The sequence below is a fragment of the Lipophrys pholis genome, assembly GCF_963383615.2.
Source record: "Lipophrys pholis genome assembly, chromosome: 9".
NCBI classification, from domain to species: Eukaryota; Metazoa; Chordata; class Actinopteri; order Blenniiformes; family Blenniidae; genus Lipophrys; species Lipophrys pholis.
The window spans coordinates 17,286,671-17,308,780 of record NC_137639.1 but is presented as its reverse complement, the minus strand read 5'-3'; the positions used below and the strand labels follow the sequence as shown (position 1 = coordinate 17,308,780).

The following is a 22,110-nucleotide window of genomic DNA, read 5'->3' as shown; positions in this document are numbered from 1 at the left end:
GTGGGAGTGTGTACGGAAGAGAGATGAAGGGTGCGGGTGTGAATGAACGGAGCAGCGAGCGCCAGCGAGAAAGAGAGACGGTAATATAGGCAAGCAAAGCTTTAATGGGGCGGAGAATAACGAAAATGGGGAGAACTGGGGTGGGGGGGGGGGGGGTGGTGGTGGTGGGGGGGGGGGGGGTTCTGCGAATACGCTGCGCAGTGCACCGAGCCAAAACAGACCGGGTGAGGAGGAAAAGAAAGTGAATACCACTCCATTTTGTGTTGCAGCTGCGGGCCATTTCTTAAGTGTGACCCCTGCACGTTGACTGATAGTCACACCAAATTAAAGTGAGCTTCTTGGTGATACCACGGCTTTGCACACCTGTGCACGGTCCCCTGTCCACGCACCTGCATGCAGTTAGTTCTGCGATAACTTACGAAACAGCAGCATGCTGGCGTTGGAAGCCCCCAGACGATTTGAGGCGAAGCAGGTGTAGTTCCCAAAATGTTTTTCTGTAATATTGGTGAACAGCAGCAGCGAGCGCGTCTTCTCATTTTTGATCCTCAGGGTGTTGTCACTCTCTACCGGCCTGGGTGGTAGTGGTGGGTGTGCAAAAAAAAAAACAACGAAAAAACAAAAGGAAGGAAAAAGAGTAAATGTGTGTGACAAGAAAAGAGAGATAACACAACACAACATCGCACCTGGTGACTCAGCCTTCATGAAAAACTTTTTTTTCCTTGTCTCCCTTATCTCTGGAGACAACCATGCAACATAATCCCTTTCCACACATGCGCCCTGCTTCACCTTGGACTAATAGTGAATCTCACAGGCCATAAATAACAGAGACCTCGTATTGGGGCCTATTATACTCTATTAACGGTTCTCTCCGTCCAGAAAGGCTTTGTCTAAGTACTTCAGTGTCCTGCATTTCCTGATGCCAAATCACCTAAATCTTGTGTGCTCCCTGGGACCTTTTATAAACTTGAAGGGGGCAGTTTATGTGCAGGTAATATAGAGGGAATATGTTGCCAACAAGCTAATAATTCTCCAAAGAGGGCAAAAACATGTCTGATTGGCTCAGATGTTATCTGATGTCAGAGGCTGGGTACATTGATGGCAGCCAAGACCACATTCACAGTGAACAAGAGACGTCTAAATGTTGCTAGTTGTGCCTGAAAATATGTGGTTTTTCATCTTCTTCTTGTAAGTTTTATTGATCTCAGTGAAGATAAATATGCCAAAATACATTATTTTGTCTGATTAGAAATTATTAAAGAGAGAAAGGAAACAGCTATTTTTCCGAGAATCAACTGGTTATTTTTTTTCCTTTTCTCTTCCCTCCAGCTCTCTGTGATCACCTGCTGTAGATGTTGTTTTAGTGTTGCTCAACACTTCATTTATTTATTCTCATCAACGTATTTTCCCATTTTGTGTTGACAAACAACCAATGGGTTAAAAACAGTGGTTTGATTGGAGCTCATAAAAGCTCTGTGTTAACAAGGCAAACGGTTAGGGCTGCTCTCCTGCACTCAGACATCGATTAATCAATGTCAAAGCCACAAAACAAAAACACAGACTACCGACCTGTGCTGTGTGATGGGATGCACGGACTTTTAAAACGAGTGATCATGGGGAGTTTTAGAGGGAAAATCTGGCCTTTTGAATTCATTACTGCTTTTTTCCTCACCATGCACATTGTTTCCACAGTTCAGATTTCAGTCCTGAATCAAAGGCTGCATGTGAAGATCACAGCAGCAAGTAATCTAGTTTCAGTCAGATTGAAGGTAATACAAATAGTAATCAAGACCCAAAAAAAATCCTCTGGCTTGATCTCGAATGATGCCCACCTTGCTCTTTGACAGCAGCTGTGATTTGTTGCTGAATTAGAACATCTTTTATAGACACAGATGTTCCTTGATCCTCACTAATGACAGGATTGAGAACGGATCCTTCTCATAACCGTAACTACTCGAGTTCGGGTCTGCAATCTGTAATCTTGATAACAGCCACTTTTGCTCCCTTTCACCAAATGAAATCTTGTGTTGGTAAGTTTCAAAAGAATGCCTGGAATTTATTAAGTTTTCAGGTATTTCATTATATTTATAGCAGTTTCTGTCATTTCATTTCAGTCATTTTGAGTATTCTATGTATTTTATCCATTTTTATTAAATTTTTTCAAGCAAGTATAGCTGTTTCAGCAGTCTTAACCACTTTGGTTGTTTAGGTTGTTTTAACTAATTTAGCCCTTTTTAGCAATTTCAGCTGTTTTTGTCATGTTGGGCTGTTTCTAACTATTTGGGCTAATTGTATCTATTTATTTCCATTCGCTTAAGATGCGATCAGGTTTATTTTGTATGAAAAAGAAAAGGCGTTGTTGAATATTGAGGAGTGTTTTGATTGGATGGTGGGCTTTTGTGGACTCTTCCTCAGGTCCATTGGAGGGGAGATTGAGATCACCTGTGAGCTGATCGCAGAGCTCTGCCTGATTGGCCGGCCAAACAGGAGCATGGACATAACAGGACAAGGGATTTTCTGTTTGTCTTTGCAGAAGCTATAAGAATTGGAGAGTTGTTGATTTGTAACCTCAATGCTTCTGTTGAGTCAAATTAAGATTTCCTTTTTTTGTCACTTCACACTTGTAAAATCCAGGACCTGGTTATTTCACTCTTCTCCCCTCAAACCTCATACTGTCTGTAGTGTAACAAGCTGGTGAATCCGTGGAAAAAGTGGAAAAATATAAGTGGACACCATTTACCATCTAAGAAACTAGTAGAGTCATAAACACAAATTGTATTGACATCATGCCTGGCATTAAAAGGAGATGCTATATTGGGAAAAGCAAAAACTATTTATTGATCTTTCTTTGTTCATGCTACAGCCATATAATCAAAACAAATCCTGTCAGTCGAAGGGTGTAAAGGTTACTTGTGATTACTGCACTATGTATATATATATGTATCTATAGAAGTATACATTCAGTGTTTTTAATTCCATTTCTAATCTCTAAACTGTTCATACCGCAATGTATTTAAATAAATAAAAACATATCCAATGTTTATGTTTTATATGCAATCCTTAGCTGCCAGAATTGTGGACTACATGAAAAGCTCAATGCAACTATATAGCCCACTATCATGTGTGATTAAAATCAGGATGCAGTCACTTACATCTCACGTGAAAGAATATTTTTCATAACAGGACATTGTCTCAATAATGGGAAAAGATTTATCTCCCAGATATTCCACCAAGTGTTGCTCTTGACTGGTGACATAGACAGCCCATTGCCAACTTTATGATCCTGCCATTAAATTCAAAATAAGCCAATATTTTTAATGAAGTAGTATAATATCTAGGCTTCACTGTGAATAAAATATGGATTCATAAAAATTGTATCCTGCTTCATTTACATTTTAAAATTGTTCCAATATTTTGGGAAATGACTTTGCAATGCAATGACATTCAGGATTGGTGAATGATAAGGAAATGATAGTTTTCCCTATTTAATTTTAAGGCAGGTTTTTAATGCATTTGATTTGCTTTTTTAAATAGCATTTAGCTATGTGGAATGTGGCTGAAAAAGCCTTTTAATAACAAAGAAAAAAACTGAAATAAACCATATTGGGTTTGTAAAGTCGGACAATAGGTCGGTAATTGTTAATTTTGCTTTGAGCAGATGAAATTAAACATTATAAGCTCTGAACACGTCGACTTTCTCACCTGTGGTCATCTCTGTACCACTCAAAAGAGGCTGGTGGGACTGCCATGGCTTCACAACGCAAGATGGCTGTCTTCCCCAAATGTGCTGGCATGTTCTTCATGTCCGTGATCATTGGTGGATCTAGAAGAAATTAAAATTGAGAGAGAGAAAAGGGCACATAAACAGAAATATCAGATTCAAAACACCAGCATGCAGCCACCTGTTCTGAAAAGTCGAGTCAGGTCTCTCCGCAAGGTTGAAAAACACCCACAGAGAACTCAATTAAAATGTACACATAATAATGCATCTGCAGCATTTACATACATTATTAATACATCATTTGTGCACAAGAGGTTTTAACTGAATTATTACCTCAGGGCAATTGAGGGGTTCACGGAGGGATACTTACAGTTGACTGTGACTTTGACCTTGCGCTGGTCGGGCGGGGCCACACCGTTGTTGGTGATGCATTCGTAGTCCTCGGCCTGCTGCCTCTTGATCTCGGTGATGTCGAGGAACTCCCCCTCACTCACCAGCCCATCTAATGGAGCAAAGGGGAAGTCAAAGGTGGCCATATATCAGATAAAAGGGTTGACAGGTTTACTTTACAGCCGCACACAGACTGGCTGGGATAATTTATGTCGGGAAAGGGTTGAGAAAATCCACAGAAATCTGGAACAGAAAAACAACGTAATATCTCATAGCATTTGGGAAATTTGACTTGATATGATGCAGTGACAGAAACAGTTCTTCTGGTTTTGTCCTGAAATTCAGGAGATTGAGAAATCCAACTGTGTGTGTGTGTGTGTGTGTGTGTGTGTGTGTGTGTGTGTGTGTGTGTGTGTGTGTGTGTGTGTGTGTGTGTTTATTTGTGTTTGCCCTTTGAAAAGTCACATACAATATTTCAATCATCTTTGACAAATTCCTGCAGGATTCCCGCAGGCCTCACCATTTCAGTGTGTTTTTACATTTGTCTTTTCTAATTATTGTAGGTATTACTCAAGCACACCCAGTTTTTCTTATTTCTTTGTACATACTTTCACACAAATTTGTCACTCCGACATTAAAAAAAACAAAACACTGATGATGAGCACTGATATGTAATTTTGTAGAGATTCCAACAAAACTGGAATTAATCAATGTCACTCTAACCATGCTGAGCTCTCAGCCCCTTTTAGCAGATCACAATTATAGCTGCTCTACATGTACTGAGTTTAGTCATGTCCATCTGCAGAGCTTTTAAATTTGTGGTGGAGCTGGTGAACTGACCCACTGATGCTTTATTGGGTTTTTGTCCAGTCATAACGTCAATATGATGACGGTCAATGAAACTGACATTGTATCAACAGGAACTGGGTCTGAATATGAGTTTCATGTAATAATATTGCTGAAGGAAATTTGAATAAACAATGTGTCGGCCTTTAATAGTTAGTAGTAGTAGTAGTAGTAGTTGTAGTAGTAGTAGTAGTAGTAGTAGTAGTAAATATTATGACTGAGAAGTGCTCAACACAGTAGGACAAAGCAGATGAGGTTACACAGGTTACCTGTCTCTTTAAAGGGAGGTGATGTTTTTTTTTCACCATACTTTGAGTTCACTTCAAGAATTATAAAACCAAAATATCCATCCATCCATCCATCCATCCATCCATCCATCCATCCATCCATCCATCCATCCATCCATCCATCCATCCGTTCAGGGTAGCAGAGCACTGGAGCCAATCCCAGATGACTATGGGCGGGGTCTTTAGTCCATCTCAGGGCAAACACAGAGAGACAGGCAACAACATTCCCACCCAGTTAACCTCGCGCATGTTTTTGGACGCAACTCCACGCAGAAAGGACCACCCACGATTTCAACCAATGACATTTCCGCTCCGAGGTGAGACGCACTCACCACTGCTGCACAATATACTAGCTCGGTAAAATAATAGGTCAGTTGGTGAATTGCTGTGTAAATGCAAAGTCAGTAAACACAATCTGACAACACTGACACCATTACTTTCAAAGTGTCAAGGGAAATTGTAAGCCTGGCTTCTAAGCCCTGCACACAGGGGGAGACAGCTCATTCACCACATTACATAGCGAGAAGAAAATTTGGTTGTTATTTGATGTTGACAAACTCCCAGGTGCTCCCAAAACCAAATTAGTCAGTCTCACACTTTCGCTCTTTTTTCCGTGGGCGATGAGGAGCCACAGAATCGTTGCAGAGGGGGAGAGTCGAGGGGACGGGCAACAAGTTATTGCTCCTTCATGTGGGGGAAAGGATGCTGGGGGTGTTATTGGCTCGACAGCAGCAGTGAGAGAGAGCGAGAGAGACAGAGAGAGAGAGAGAGAGAAAACAAGAGCAGAGACAGAAGACGAATGAGCGTGCGCTCCCTCATCTCTGCAAGTCTCAGCAGCCAGCTGTCTCAAAGCCTCCAAAACCATTAGGCCTTTTTTTCCCCTCCCTTTACCCCATTAAAGAAGTCAGACTGTGGAACACGACATAATATATAATCTCGGCACTAACAAGGAAATCCAGCTCTTAAATTGCCGCTCACTTTTCCCTTTCAAAGGCCTCCTCCACAAAACATGCACCAAACCACTGTCGATCAGTAGACCTTCACTTCCCCTCACAAACACACCAACAGCTCCTGAGTGCCACACAAACACACACCAGTGAAAAAGACGCTAAACGCCACGATTATTCCTGTCAGAGATTAGTGCGGCGGTTCTAATTGAAGATTATACTGGAGGATTATTAGTGCGGCTACTGAGCTGGAGACGATTATTTGCAGCTGCTGCGGCAGAGCCTGAGCAGCGAGCGACAACTGCGGTGATGGGTGCCTGTGCCACGCGAGCGGCTGCAGGCGGGCGGGCGGGCAGGCGGGCGGACGGGCGGGTGGGTGCAGGGCGGTGGGGTGGAGTGGGTGCAATGTTATTCACTCATTCCATTAGTCTAATAAATACAGCTCTCTCATGACATCTCTGTCAAGCAGGCAGAGCACACAACTTTTGCAGGAAGGGTGGGGTGGGGGGCTGAGGCAGCAAGGAAGGGGAAAAGCGAAAGAAAAAGAAGAAATCAGACTAACACGGGAGAAAATACACACACAAAGCTGTTACAGATGAGGTCCAAGAAATAAAAAAGGACAAAGAAAAATAAAAAAATAAATGAGAGCGCTAGAGTGCACATTACAGACACAGAGAGCGGGAATTTGCTTGCGATGCAAGGGGGCCGGAGACACACAGATATGAAGATAAAAGAAAGGGACAGAAGCAGTAACATGACGAGGGGAAATAGTAAGAGATGTTGAGTCGGTTATTTGATGTGGCGTTTTTTTTTTTCTTCTGTGGACTTTTCAACCACGGCACCTATGTGTGATGTAATATAACAGTGCAAAAGCAGCGCTCTCTCTCTTCCTTCTTTTCCCCTCCATCTCCTGAGGTTCCCCTGCATTGCACACCTCTCTTCTCTTTGGTGGGAGATCATATCTGAGCTGAGCAGGGCCCTGGCACTCCCACAATGGCCTGTAAAATACAGCTCCATCAACCACTTATGGCTTTTGAAGGAGCCTGACTCCTGACCACCAGAGATAGTTGGATTGCACCTGAGAAGAGAAGGCGGGTGGGGAGGTGCACGAATGAGGAGGTGGTGGTGGAGGTAAGGGCAGATCAGGAGTTCTGGCCTGTCCAACAGCGAAGCGGCGCTCCATTTCCCCACCAGCACTTTGAGCTGGACTACATCATAAGGGCACTTGATTTCTCTGCTCCTCTTATCCATTTCCATTACAAAAACTAGCGTCAAGCCAGAAAGGTCTGATGTCAGGTTAAAACAGAGACGGATGGACAGGCTGACAGGTCGGTGAAACCTGTTATTTGGAAGAGTATGGGGATGAAACAGGTGTTATCTGAGGTAACGGAAACAGCTGAATTTAAACAAGGAAAGTCCATTCAGTCGAGTGCTCGTCCCTTTGCTTTAAAAGATCTTTATGTTCTGTCAACACTTGATCATTACTGCATTCTTGTTCTGTGTTCTTTCTTTGATCACGTGCAATATGAAGCACATCACAATTAAACCATGTTTGGGATGTTTCTGAAAAGAATTGTTATATAAATGACATAAAAACACCTTTCACTATAAAACATTATACAGAACAAAGACGCCATAGTCACAATGTGAAATAAGTGCTTGTATTTATCGTATTACATTTACCAAGGATAAAATAGATTTCTGATAAAGGACCTAGGTTGGCAACAACTGATTAGACACAATACAGATCGACATGTGGAGGCTGTGCTAATTAACCTTTTGGAACTGGAGGCAACATTTATGTAAATACCATTACGACTGTTTTCATTGTCTGTGTTTTTTATGTTTTGAAGCTCGGCGCAATGCAATTCCTTATTCCCCTTATTTCTACACCTTAAAGATGCATTTTGTTAGCCAGAGATTTTTGAAGCAATTATATGAATACATTTGGGAAAGCTCTGAAGGTGTTGCTAAAGGTTTTAATTAGCTGAAACACTGACATCTAGCCTTGAAAGTTAGCCACAAGAGGTTAACTCTTTTAACTACAAGAGTGAGCACATTTATTTAGATTTTCTCAATGTAGAATTCCCCAAAAGGTGCAATGAGTGACTACTTCAGCCACTGTTTGTCAAAGATCTGTCAGTTCTTTAAAATTACTGTGTGGTCTTGACTGTGCAGGAGTCACTGTAATGACTAAAATTTAGATGCAAAAAGCTAAATTCTTCAGATTTTTGCAGTTTTTTTTTACATTTTGTAGATGTTATTGATGGTCTAGGAGTTATGGTTATAAGAAGTGTGCAAACCAGTCCTGCCAGTGGTGATGGAGTAAAACGGCTGTGTCAATGTGGAAAGCTCAAAGATCATCTTTAAGGGTTTTATCTAAAAAGTTCGTTTATTAATAAGATTTCTAAATAACTTGACTTTCATCAGCAAGTGACAGGTTTTAAATGTCGGTCAATTTGTCTGGAACGGACTGTTCCAGCAGATTCGACTGAGGAGCAGAGCTCTACAAAGAGAAGTCACCCCCCAAATTTACTAGATAATACAAAGAAAGAACACAAGCACACACACACACATACTACCATTAGTTGTAGTTACGATTCTAAATGATTCATGTATTTTATTTGAGGGGGGGGGTTAGGTAAAATCGTTTTACATTCTGCTCAAGATTCTTAGATGAAATAGAATTTTCTTTAAAAACTTGAATTTCTGAGTGAGCAAATAATAAATAAAAAATCCCCTAAATTGTCTGTTTTTATGGTCAAAGAAATTCTACAAAAATCAAACCCAACAATACATTGATACAACAGACGAGTATTGTCGGACTGAAGTCTGATGAGGCTTATTCAGCTCCCCACTGTGATGATTCAGGCTTGGTGACATGTTCTTTTATAGCCATAAGCGCAGTACATTTGTTTGAGTTAATCCTCCACGTTGATGTTAAAACTTACTAACGTGTATTAATTCTCGTCTAAAGATGGTTGCCAGCAACCAAAATGCTGACTTTCTTTTTAATATCTACATTCAGAAATTTTACTGAGTCATATTTTTGTCAATACATATAATGAATCTGGAATTATTCTACGTTAATTTCTATGTTAATGGAAAGAAGCAGTGATTCTTGATGTGGGAGAGACCACATTGCCAGCTTTAATCTTTACTGCTGATATATATATATATATATATATATATATATATATATATATATATATATATATATATATTTTTTTTTTTCTGTTTCATATTTGTGATTTGAGCAGCTGCAATCAAAACATGCACAAAAACTTCTCTCCGGACACTCTTTTTTTATTTCCACCTGTCAGCTGCATGCCTTCGGACTTTCCCTTCTTCCCTGTCACCTGATTTCCCTCCTACCTGCACACCTGCTCCTGATTCCCACACCACCTGTCTCCCATTACCTTTACTTAGTATAAATACTTGCCAGCATGTGCCATTTATCTGACAGATCCTCTAATGCACTCAGAGCTGCAGTGTTCAAGCCTGTACCCTAGACTAATTCGCCTCTACTTACTGTTGCCCACCTCTTCAATGAATTCAAAGCAAGCCATATTTTAATTATACCTCTCTGTTGTTGAGTCCACTGCATGCGTCCACATAACACCCACCAGAAATATCACAAAGCAATCTATTACCAGCAATTGTAAACAACTTGTCAAAAATATAAAAGGGTAACTGTGCCATGTTTCTGCCTATCATTCAATCGCTGACATGTTAGCTTGAACTAAAAGTACATCCGCCGATATGCCTACAACAACAGTGAACATGTTCTCCTGCTAAGTCTGTGTGCCTGGGGGTTTTAATGGATGGTATGTCAGATGATAAGCCTGAGCCGCGCTGGTGTATTTAACTCAATGAGACAAAACGCCTGTGTGTGTCTGTGCAGGTCAACTGATGGATGCCAGTGAGAGTGATTGTATCTCTGCTTTAGTGAAGATGCAGGAGGCGGTGCCTGCAAATAACAGAGCAGAGCGGCATTACTATCTGCACTGTGAGTAAGGACTGTGGTAACTGCAGTCAAGTTGCAGAGGGGTCAGAGGCTTTCGAGGGGTCCCTTTCACCTCTGATGGGACGGAGGCTCCTGTTCCACCACCACCTGGCGCACACACACACACACACACACACCCCTCACCTCACTTCCTTATGCCCTCCACTCCTCCCTGTGGTTTCTCCATGTACTCACTGAGTAATGGGGACAGATGGCCAGCAGCTTCTTGCTGTTTTTTTGGGCTCGACCACCCCCCCTTCTTTCCTTTTCTCTGCCGCCCCTAGTCTCCCGCAACTGATGGCTTGGTTGCAGAGACTCCCACAGAATAGTAATGTGGGCCCTATCTCTTCCTCCGCAAGCTGAGGGGTTATTGGGAGGGGAGGGGGTAGTGTGAGATGGTGGGCGCGGTTAGAGGGAGGATTACTGCTGACAGAGGAGAATTGCTGGAGGGTTTCAAGTGAAGACAACTGCACTGAGTTTGTGATGTTAAGGTTTTGTGTGTGTGTGTGTGTGTGTGTGTGTGTGTGTGTGCGCGCGCGTTTGGCACACAGGTGTGTGTTCATGCATGTGTTCCTTTGCACATTTGCATGTCTGCAGGGGCGCGTGTGTGTATGTATGTGGGTATAATCATTACTGGCCTTGTCCCTGTCTGAGATATGATGCCGTGTTGTGTAGATTCACAAACACTAACTGTGCAGAGAAGGACAATGTGTTCATACTGTATCAGGCTAACCTAGGGACAGACAGAGTGGAGGATGTCGACCAGACCACAAGTAAGCCCGGAAACTGCTTATGAGTGCACTAGTACAGTAGGTTGGCCGAACAGTACAATTACAGGGTGTTGAGTAGCTGTTCACACTGACCTATTTATTACTGCAGTCTGGATGCCGCATTTGATCTTTGCCGCCGCCGCTGTAGTCGACTACAAATCAGCCAAATAGCGGCTGTGTGAAAAGCACTTTAGCCACGACTTTGGTGACAGAGACTTTCAAAACACCAGAAAGTCTAAAATAATAATCCTCAATGAGTTCCAGCTGTCAGATTCCAAAGTTCTACAAAAGATGTTTCTGGCACACACATGCCCGATTTTAAACACAACAAACAAAGTTCGCGGTTGACAGTTCACCCGGTGGTCACAAGGATCCTAAGCTTTATCCCACTTGAGAGAGAAACAGCAACACAACTGAATAACGTGCTAACCTTTTCCTCAAAAACAGACACATAAAATACACTCAGAAAGAAAATAATATATTGAGTCGTAACACAGTGGCGTATTAAATAGATGGCGTTTTCCTTTATGTTCCTGGCAGGTGACACAGCACTGCCAATTACAGTAATAATGCTAAAAATCCCCTATCTCTAGTGTTGTGACATCTTTGTGCTCTGTGCTGCCTCAAATAAGTGGGCTGTTATCAAGTTTCTGTGGAGCTTAATGATGAGCCATTCATTTGAATCAAATGGTGTTGGAGGTAAGGATGCATCTAAAACATGCAGAGATTTGGGAAACAGCTGAAAAACACTGCTCTTTGAGGGTTTGAGAGGGTCGTTTAATCCAACTTTAGAGACTGGTGACGATCATAGAGGGAATAAATACGGATTAAATGCTGTGCACATCAGATCAAATGGATCTGACTTCAACCATCGAGCCCTGCATCCCGACCACCCAGAACCAGCTCTGGTTCTTCACACCGACAGATGCTGAAAACAGCTGATTTAATGCCAAAATTGGCTGTTCACACAGTGATGCCCATTGACAGGGTAGATGAAGACAGATGCTGATGATTACGGGCAGCGCAGTGGGAATAATTACGTATAATGTGTGGTTATTTGGGACAAAACACTGGGACATTGGGGAAAAAGGAGGAGTGTGAATTTAAGTTAGGGACAGATTAAACAGCTGGGTTTAAGAATGATGACACGCGAACAAGGGATAAAGACACAGGCATGGGCTGAATGCTGATAAACCTATAGGCTGAGAGGAAAAAAAAAAAAAAAAAAGACCTCAACAGGCAAAACCAGGTTAGGGATGAACTCAAAAGACAGAGATAAAAGTGAAGCTGAGAACAAGAGATCAGTGGATCTGAAGACAAGCAAACAAGAAGAGAGGCTTACATTTCTGGTCCTTCCAGGTGACAGTGGGCTCGGGTCGACCAACTGCCAGACAGTAGAGATTCACATTCTCTCCCTCGTTCACCGAAACATTTTTAGAGATGTTGACGATTTTGGCCGGCACTGAAAAAAAACCAAAACAAAAAAAAAAAAAACCCTCAAGACCATGCTATTAAAATTTGACCTCAAAATCACCTTTTCTGCTGGCATACATTATTGATAAGGTGTGGTAATACAGCCTGTAAAGGTGTTTAAAATATAATGCAAATCTCTGCACCTTAGACAGACAGGCAATCAGCTGATTAATGAGCTGTACCCGAGTGCTTACTGAACTGTGCAACAATATGCTTGACCGTCTACTTAAAATGCACTGAATTGTAAATTGCTGCAAATGGGCATTAAAGCCTCCCTCTCCTTCTCCTGACATCGATTCTAATTTGATCTGTGGAGAAATGGACATTTGTAAAAGTGTTCGCAGGATCATTTATTTCTTCAACTTTTTAAGCAAATGACCACCCTTGAATACTCCTTTGCCCTCAAACTCAGTGTTGGGATGGTATGCGTGTAGCTAGTTTGATAACAAGATGGCCCTTGAATTTAAATGGCCCATTATCATTGTTTTTAATGAGCTTGTCTCTGAGATTGCTTTTTTTTTTTCTTTTCTTTTTTTTTTACAAGACATCTACCGAGGATCCTTTGCTCCATCTTGCAGGAGTTGAATACTCGCAGCGATAAAGCAGATTGGAGCCTCGGTGAAGCTGCTCCTGCTTGATGCACTGACTTGAGGGTGTAATTATTTCGTGTGATATCAAGCCTGGTCTGCAATTGCAGGCGACTGGAATTGGGTATATAATTGGGTGTGTGTGGTCTGATCTATGGAAAGCTTTTGGGTCCGGTGGACAAAAGGTTCTGCTGCGGTATATAAAAGCTCTTTTAGTAAAGAGGATGACATTGTCTTGTTCACCTGTGAACTGCAAACAAGCTCTATTTATTTATTTTTTTATTCTAGCAGAATCAACCTCATGGTTGCTGATATAAGTGGTTTCATTCCATTAGCCATGTACGGCTGAAAAATATTCATACAAATTGACAGAGGCGCGGGGGAAAAGGTCTGAGATCCATTCTTGAGGCAGTCCGGCGTCAATACATCATGTCGCACAAGATCACTCAGACTCTCACTCACTTAGCCACTGACTTGATGACTGAGCCCGAGTTGTGGTCCTGCACTGTCAGTTATTTACTCAGGCAGTTGGACAGCCTCCTGTATACCTCATCTACCCAGCACACGGCCTCATCCATCTGATCCACCTAACTTTCTGTTTATAAAGACAAGTAACCTTAATGGGCCGCAGGCAAATAACAAATGGACCTGGGCTGGGCTCCGCTCACAATCGTCTTTCTGGTTATTTGTCAACTGTGCGTGGCCGACTTTCCTGAAGACACATGCACACAGTTTTCAAGATGTAAGTAATTTCCCTTTGATAGGGGCATAAATAGCAACCTTAAATACAGATGCGTCGTAAACTTTAACGAGGAAGTCGTCTATCATAAATTTTAATCATATGTTTAAGTGTGATTTAACGGAAAAGAAACACTGAAACGTAACCACAGAGAAACTCCTAATTATTTTCCCTGATGTCGAACCTCAATCACACCCAATAGACGACACTATGCTTGGATGAATAACAATATACATAATTAAACCATTTAGTGAATCCAAGGCAGCGTACAGTACCATGGGCACCATAAATGTTTAGTCAATCAAAGGCAGCATACAGTACCATGGGCACTGTAAATGTTTTTCTGCAACCGCAGTGGCAATCAAATCTGCATATTAGAGAAATTACCTGGGGCTACTGCACACGTTTTACGGCCACGTATAATGAATTCCCTTACTGACCTTGAACGATGAGGTAGACATGGGCAATGCGAGGCTTGTTGTTGGCCTGGAACGTGCAGGTGTAGGGCCCCTCGTCAGTTACTTGGACTTTTTCGATATGAATGGAGAAGTCACTGTTGTTGCTGTTGATCAGAGTCACACGCTTGTCCAGAGACCACTTATCTGTCCCAGTGAAGAGGATATTAGAGCGGTTCAGCCAGGCCTTGTGGGTCACCTCCTCGTCAATCCGACATCTGTCAGGCAAGAGGAAGTGAAGAGCAGATGGAAAAGATTGTTTCAATTTCTGTTGTGATATATCAGTATCAGATGCATCATAGTTCCCTTATTTTTGTCCTGCAACAATGCTCCTCAAAATGTTCCTCTCATTAGGTGGAAATGGAGAAACAGATTCCAAAAAAAGGCAAAAGCTAAACCCACATCAAATGTACAGTACAAAAGATTTAAGTGCGATGATGCACTTGGGGACAGTGATCCAGTCTGCCCTCAATTCAACTCAATGTCTTATTTAAATAACAGAACTTATGACATATTCATCCGATGGCTCCCAAGAATACAACTTAACGTTATAATAGTAAACAAACAAATCCCACAAGAAAACAAAGCCAAAGCCGAGCCACTACTCCTCCACATTGAGAGGAGCCAGTTGAGGTGGTTCAGGAATCTGATTATAACACCCCCTGGTTCCCTCCCTTTAGAGGTTTACCAGACATGTTGGACTCGGAGGCGTCCCCGAGGTCGGCCCATGACTCTCTAGTCTAGAGAGATTATACCCCTGGTTTGGTCAGGGAGCAACTTCGGTACTGCCCAGGAGAGCTGGAGGAAGCTGCAGAGGACAGATATATCTGGACTTCTTTGTTCTCTATACTAACATTTTAACCTATATGGACTAAGCAGTAAGGATGATGGATGGATGGATGGATGGAAATCCCACAAGAGTAGCCAAAGCAAGGCAAATTTATTTATAGCGCACGATTCAGACGCAAGGCAATTCACAGTGGTTTACAAGGAAATACATTAAAACAAGGCGATTAAGAAATACATTAAAATGAAGTGATTAAGAAAGGCTGAATGCTGCGACACCAGATCCTTCCCACAGTCAAAGCGGGAAGTTTCAGAGAGCTCCAACAAGCTAATATGATGTCAACCACATAACATTTATGCATCTGCACAATGTTTCTTAAAGAGGCCATCTGTATAAACAAACCTTGTCACAGTAAAAGGGAAAATAGCCAGACCTCATAAGGGTAGCTTCAGTAGTAAATCTTTATTTTAAGTCACAAAGAAAGACTTGCATTCTGTGTAGTACTGATTTCTACTGATGCTATTAATTGTTCAAATTAAATTTTATTAGCGTGTTGCTTTATCTTGATGAAAACTGTGAGATACTGATAGGAGACACTTTATCATTTCGCTATGTGAACGCTCCCAAATGGTAGATTTGAGTCTCAGCTGCATGAATAGGCGATGGTACAGGCAAAAATGTCCATTTTATGAGAGAGAAACCTCTAGCACCAGATGATGATGATAAAGAGGAGTAAGAAGAGGTCAAAGAGTAGCAGCAGCAGCAGCAGCAGAAGAAGAGATTTCAGCTGTCAGAGTCAGACAGTTTGCTCTAAGTCAACAGTCCTCTTGAGCTGAAATCAACATCATATTTATTACTTCACCTGCGAGCATGTAGCTGCTGACTGTCTTCATGAACTGCAAAATGGACACTAGAGTGACTCTGCATATGCTTTTGTGGTAATAAAGAGACGATACAGGACAGGCGTTTAATGGGTTTTAATCATACATCCCATTTTAGTACTTGAGCATTCTCAACACACTTTACATGATCATTCATATTCACCCATTAATGCGTTACGGCTGTCATGCAAGGGGCCACACACTGAGGATTCTTTGACGCAAACCTGCCACCATCTTAGCCACAGCCAATTTGGTAAAGTCAATTTTTCTGCTTTTTAAAAACAAGATAAAATGACTGTTTTGTTAGATTATTTCAATTCTTCTGTTTATTTTTGAAGGTTTTAAAGAAAATATCTGTATTAGTGAGGGTCTTAGTCCAAATAGAGCAAGCACCAGAATGGCTTTATAATTATTGGCATAAAAGCCGTTCAAAAACTATTAACTCCAAAACTAATTTCTTGATTATGAGTGGAAACACGGACGGAAAAATCTACAATACCATTCACCACATTCCCTTCTCAGTTAAGAAATGTTTTTTCCCTGTACATTTGTTGTAATTACACCTGTCTAAAAACTTCAGCAATAATTTTCTATTTTTGTTGCACAGAGAAAAATCCGCCACACTACTTTTGAGTAATTACATCTGCATATTTATAAGGTTCAAGATACAAACAATTCAAGTCAACTGGTTTTCCAAACACTAGCTGAAATATAATGATTAAAAGGAAATTGCATCTACTAATATGAAGAAAATATATCATTATGTGGAAATGTTTGGAAACTCGTGTATTCAAAATTGGTGAAGCATACACAATATGTTTTAAAGATGGTGCTTGTTTTCTTACCTTGGCCACTAGATGTCCTTACCCAGCTTCAACTAGTTTAATGATATGCTTCTGAAGTCTTAATGTTTAATTAATATGACCTGGATAAATACCATTGAGGTAGACGTTAGATCACTTGCCAAGTAGGTGGCAGGGACACAACAATAACAAACACAACACAGGTAAGCTTGAAAGTCTTTGATAAACAGGCTACAAGACACAGAGCTGATGTTCAGGTCGCCTCACCTCAGAGCCATTACAAAAAAAAAAAAAAAAGATATTGATTGCGATTAGATGCATGGCTGTGGCTGTGGCTGGTAGGTTCAGATAAAGAAACACCAAAGTAAGAAATCCCATCATAAAAATCCATTATCTGTGGACACAAATGCTCTATTAATCTATTTTTAAAAATAATCACTTATGCACTGATGATGTTGCTACAGGACGGCAAGCCCAGAGGAAATGAATACCATAATAGCATCAAATGTGCCTTGTCTTAATGGGCCGCATCAAAACTAACACAACAGCATTGTCTTAGGCAAAACAGAAGTATTTGTGCCACTTGAGCAGTGATTTTACATTAAAATGAAGTTTATTTATGAATCTCTTTAGTCATTTCTTCGGCGGCTATTATTTGCTGTCCGGCAACACACACATCTTATTATAAAATGTGCTATCGAACAGTACTACACAGCTTTGTGTCACATTTGATGCACAGTGAATTCAGTTTGATGGTTCATATGTGAAAACATCAAGAGAAAGTCTCTACATGGGGCTTCACAGCATCAACAAAACACCTTCAGGCTCCACATCTTGTCTACAATATAGATCAGCAGTTTAAGTTCTTTGACTTTCAACTTTGACAAGGACTTGACGTCAGTAAATACTGACAGATCTGTTGGCTTCACAACGAATGAATCTCTTGAATGAAAACTAATTGTTCAGATTGAATAGCTGTTTATTTTTTCTTATGAATGAGAGTGTGGTGTATAGGTTATATCCACAGCTGTTTAGTCATATATATTCGAGCATTTATGATTGTATGAGTGCTGCACTGCATGTGTAACTTCTGGCAGATTCACCTGTCAGCCATAACATTATGACCAACAGAGTCCGTGACTGTGATTATCTTTTCATTGTGGCAGGAATTGACAGGAACAAATGACAGAACGTTTTGTCCTGAAAGCTGATGCTTTTGTAGCAGGAAAAAAAAAAAAGGGCAAGCGTAAGAATTTAAGCGAGCTTGACGGGGGCAACATGCTGATGGTTAGACCTCTGGGTCAGAGCATCTCCAAAACTACAGCTCTTATGGGGTGTTACCGGTCTGTAGTGCTCAGCGTCAATCGGTAGTGGCTCCAGGAAGAACAAGCAGTAACCAGTGATGGGGTCATGGATGACCAAGATTCACTGATGCATGCAGTCCGATGGAGGTCCACCTCACAACCTGATGGGATTAAAAGATCTGCTGCTAAAACCATGGAGCCAGATACCCCAGTGCAGCTTCAACTATCCATCTGAGTTCAGGTCAGGGCTGTTTTGGCAGCAAAAAAAAAAGGGGAGGGCGATATCCTATCAAGCAAGTGGTCCTCGCGGAAGTGTCTGCAACCTACAGCTATGAAGCCACCTGTGGGCCCCCAGTTCTTTCACTGTGGCTCCCTGAAGCTTTCACAACATTATTTGTGAAAAATATTTCATTAAAAAATAATGGAACTGAACTAAAGTAGCGAGAAGTGACTTAAAGTAGAAAGGATACAATGGCCAAGAACAACTAAAATCGCAAAAACAATGAGAAAAGGTGACAAGGAGAAGTTGCCGAACTGTCTAAGAGTCAAAATGGCTTTAAAAGCAAAAATAGAAAACAACTGGAACTGTTTAAAAGTGTTAAAAGTGCTAAAATTGTTCAGGTAAAACTGCAAAACACAGCAAAAAAAGTCAAAGATGTTAAACGATATCCACAGTTTAAAATTTGAGTCATGAAACTTCATAAATCGAACCTAAGAAATAAGTTTTGTCTGTAAAGCAAAATAATATGTACAACGTTATGAACTGTGTTACTTCATTTAAAAGGTTGAATATGTCAACCTTTTAACTTGTGACCCCAAGTTAAATTTATTTGGTGGAAAATGGCAAAAAAGGCTCTTTTGGTCATATCGACTGTAAACTGTGCTATGGCCGCTGTATAAACACAATGCAGGAGGTGTGTATTTGTTTGTTCACATACCAATAGGGAAAAGAGAAAAGGGAACAAACTAATGATGTGAATATAATTTTACATTGAAATTAAGATGGTTCATAAAGCTCTTTAGTAATGCCCTTGACAACTACTTGCTGTCTTTCAAATCTACTCCAACATCTGATAAAATATGTGTTGTCTTACTCCACTGCTCTGCTCCGATTGATGCCAAACGGTGAGGTAAGAAAAATGTCACATTTGAAGCCCAGACTTTCATAAACCCAGTGCATTCTGTTTTGAGGATTTAGGTGCGAAAACACCAAGATAAATCCCACAGATCAGACCTCACAGCATTATCAGAACACCTTGGGCGATGCGGCTTGACGACAATATAGATCAGTGGTTTTACTTCTCTGATTTTCAACTTTGAGGGAGACTTGTTGATGTTAACAAATATTGACAGAACCGTACATGGCTTCAGAATAACATATTTGTTTTTCCTAGAAAGCGGCTTTTTTTTTTTTCCAAAGGAAAAAAGAACTTAAAAATACGTTTGTTCAGAGTAGTTGGACCAGCAGATAAAAGTGATGAAAATAGTGTTGACTTAGATTTTTTTTTTTTTTTTTTGGCACTGCTGAGTTCACTGCCATGTCACATGCATGCAAGGGAGGAAAGAAAAGCAAGCTGGCTGTTTTTCCCTGCTTGTCGGCTGGGACCTGGGAAGAACTATGATTTCCACGGTATCACTCACAGTTAGGCAGGGGTGGTTGGACAAAGAGGAGGTCGACCCACTGAGGTGACCTGGGCATCATTATCAGAAGGTGATTGCAGAAACACCGGGTGACACCGAGTGATATTTAAAAGACATTATCATTCAATTACCTTGGATAGACAGAAGTGGAAAATATGGCACAATGTGGGATGCTTAATTGAAGTTATGAGACAGACAATTGGCAATTACACCAGACTGGCAGGTGGCGGGGGGGGGGGGCAAACATGTTTTCCATGTAATCAGTTGGTGCAGGTGTAGCATCAAGAAATACCTCAAAGTGACGTTTTCGTCTTCAAGCACCGTGATGTTGTCCGGCAGGTGTCCGAATTCTGCGCCGCTCACACTGGACCCTGCCAAGAAAAATGAGAGGAGAGCAATGAGCATCCAATAACGACAGCAGACGCTGCGCTGCTGTTCATCAATCTCAGGTGCTTCAGGATCTGCTGCTGCACCAAGTCATTTGGAGCGGGGGGATGGCGTCCCGCATCCGGCTTCCTTATTTCTGAAGGGAAAGTAATAAATATACTAAACAAAAGAGTCACAATGTCTGCACTGACCCCCATACTTGAATAATGATTTGGTTTTACCCTGCATTCTGGTGGGATGCACGTTCATTGAACAGCACTGATAATGAGCCAGGGGAAGAGGATTCACGCGGAGCCGCCGGAGCATGAAATGAAGGGACAGCAACGGTAACAGAAGGGATGCTCATCCTGCCTACCAATACACACACACACACACACACACACACACACACACACACACACACACACAGTGAAAACGCTATGCTTACAAAGGCACAAACATACATTACCAACTCACACAAGAGCAGACACACATCATGAGAGTCATTACCTGAAGACAAAACACAAACTTGGCAGCTGTGAGTGGCTGACACACTGACGCTGACACAGAGGAAATATACATGAAAACAGTTTGAAGCCATTTTGGTGAACTCGCCACGGACTGAAAACAAAGATAACCAAATAACTTATACGCTGGCCTTAATATTGCCTGCTGAGGCGAGCCGCTTCCCAGTAAGACACTTGGCTCTGTCCGTCTGAACTCTGCCAACACACAGCATGGCACCCAATACCTCAGCTGGAGTCCTCCCTCCATCCTTTCTTCACTTTGCCTGAAATATGACCCCAATATTCCAACAGACTTTTGCTGCTGTCTGGCCTAGAGGTTCAATAAATGGTGACTTTATGAAACAAAGCTACTGCAGTCAGGTGCTAAGCGGCATCTCAATGTTTATTATAGAGCAGCACAAAGACAGAGACATGTTAAGCATGCCATATGAGAAAATGTGAAGAGATGAGACCCAACAAATGCACCATTAAATGGATGAGAAATGTGGGTTTTAAATTAAAGGAGAGTCTTTGAGGAATCATGATTTGATTACAGAGAATAATGAGATAGACTTCTGAATTTTAATTCACAACATGGACGACTAATCAAAAGATTTTCAAACGCATAGCAGAAAGTCCCGCCAACTACATTAAATAGTAATTTATCATCTCTTAAATAAAGACTAATTATGCCTGTTTTCATGCCGGTGTTGCTGGTTTTGTAAACTTGAGTGTGGTTTACCTTTTCTCTGTGGCTGTGTGATGATAGACAGAATATATTCATGCCCGTGTATTCATATATTCATGTGTATACAATTGTATGTGTGCATCGTCAATCCTGGCACATATGAGCACTTAATATGCCGAGGTAACTGCTGCTCCTGAGCGTGAACGTGCACATTTGTTTGCTGACATACCGACAAGGAACAAGAAAAGAGAACAAACTAATGATGCCTCAAAAGAAAACTGGCTCTGAAAATCTCCTGCTAAAAGCTGTAATCGCATTAATGGTTGCAGCTGCTGTGCTATCTAGGCTGGCCAAGGAGGCACAAACTCTCTCTCTCTCACCCACTGAAAGTCTTAGGGGAGGGGCGAGGGACATTAGCCATTGTCGTCAATATTAAAAAACTGCAACAAGCTTTACTTCAACTGTGGTTTTTCCTATGGAGTAATGTTGCATAGAATTGCTTCCTGTTGCAGATCATTCTCAGCTCAAGTCCTTTCGAAAGCTGTGTACTCCACAGACTAGACTTTATTTAGGTTAATTCAATTCAGTTCCAGAGGTTGAGGCTCGAAGATGGGTGTCATAAATAAACTATCCCACATATGCAATTATACTGACACATACACAGATGGAAATACATTCTCCCTATCAGACAATGTACCCACAGGGACCCATGCAGTCAATTTGATTGAATGAATGATGTATGCATATGGTGAATACTCCAAACAACATTGCAGAGGTTACAAACCAATGGGGAGCAATTCCCATTTCCCTACTCAATTCCCAGTTTCACAGTTCGATTGGCACCTTGTATTCTAAAGCCTGCATCACCCAGGCTCCACTCGCAGGCAACGTGCGATGTGAGAACCGGGTCAACACA

General features: G+C 41.4%; 1 protein-coding gene across 1 annotated transcript in view; it reads right to left on the bottom strand.

Annotated features, from left to right (window-relative positions):
- iglon5 (IgLON family member 5) overlaps positions 1 to 22,110 on the bottom strand; it is a gene marked incomplete at both ends in the record, with an annotated part of 110,524 nt that overhangs the window by 5,750 nt on the left and 82,664 nt on the right. The window contains 6 exons of the mRNA XM_080472179.1: positions 420 to 571; positions 3,700 to 3,820; positions 4,089 to 4,220; positions 12,307 to 12,426; positions 14,204 to 14,436; positions 19,927 to 20,005. Coding sequence (XP_080328305.1) covers positions 420 to 571; positions 3,700 to 3,820; positions 4,089 to 4,220; positions 12,307 to 12,426; positions 14,204 to 14,436; positions 19,927 to 20,005 — 837 coding nt within the window. The remainder of the gene's footprint in view (positions 1 to 419; positions 572 to 3,699; positions 3,821 to 4,088; positions 4,221 to 12,306; positions 12,427 to 14,203; positions 14,437 to 19,926; positions 20,006 to 22,110) is intronic.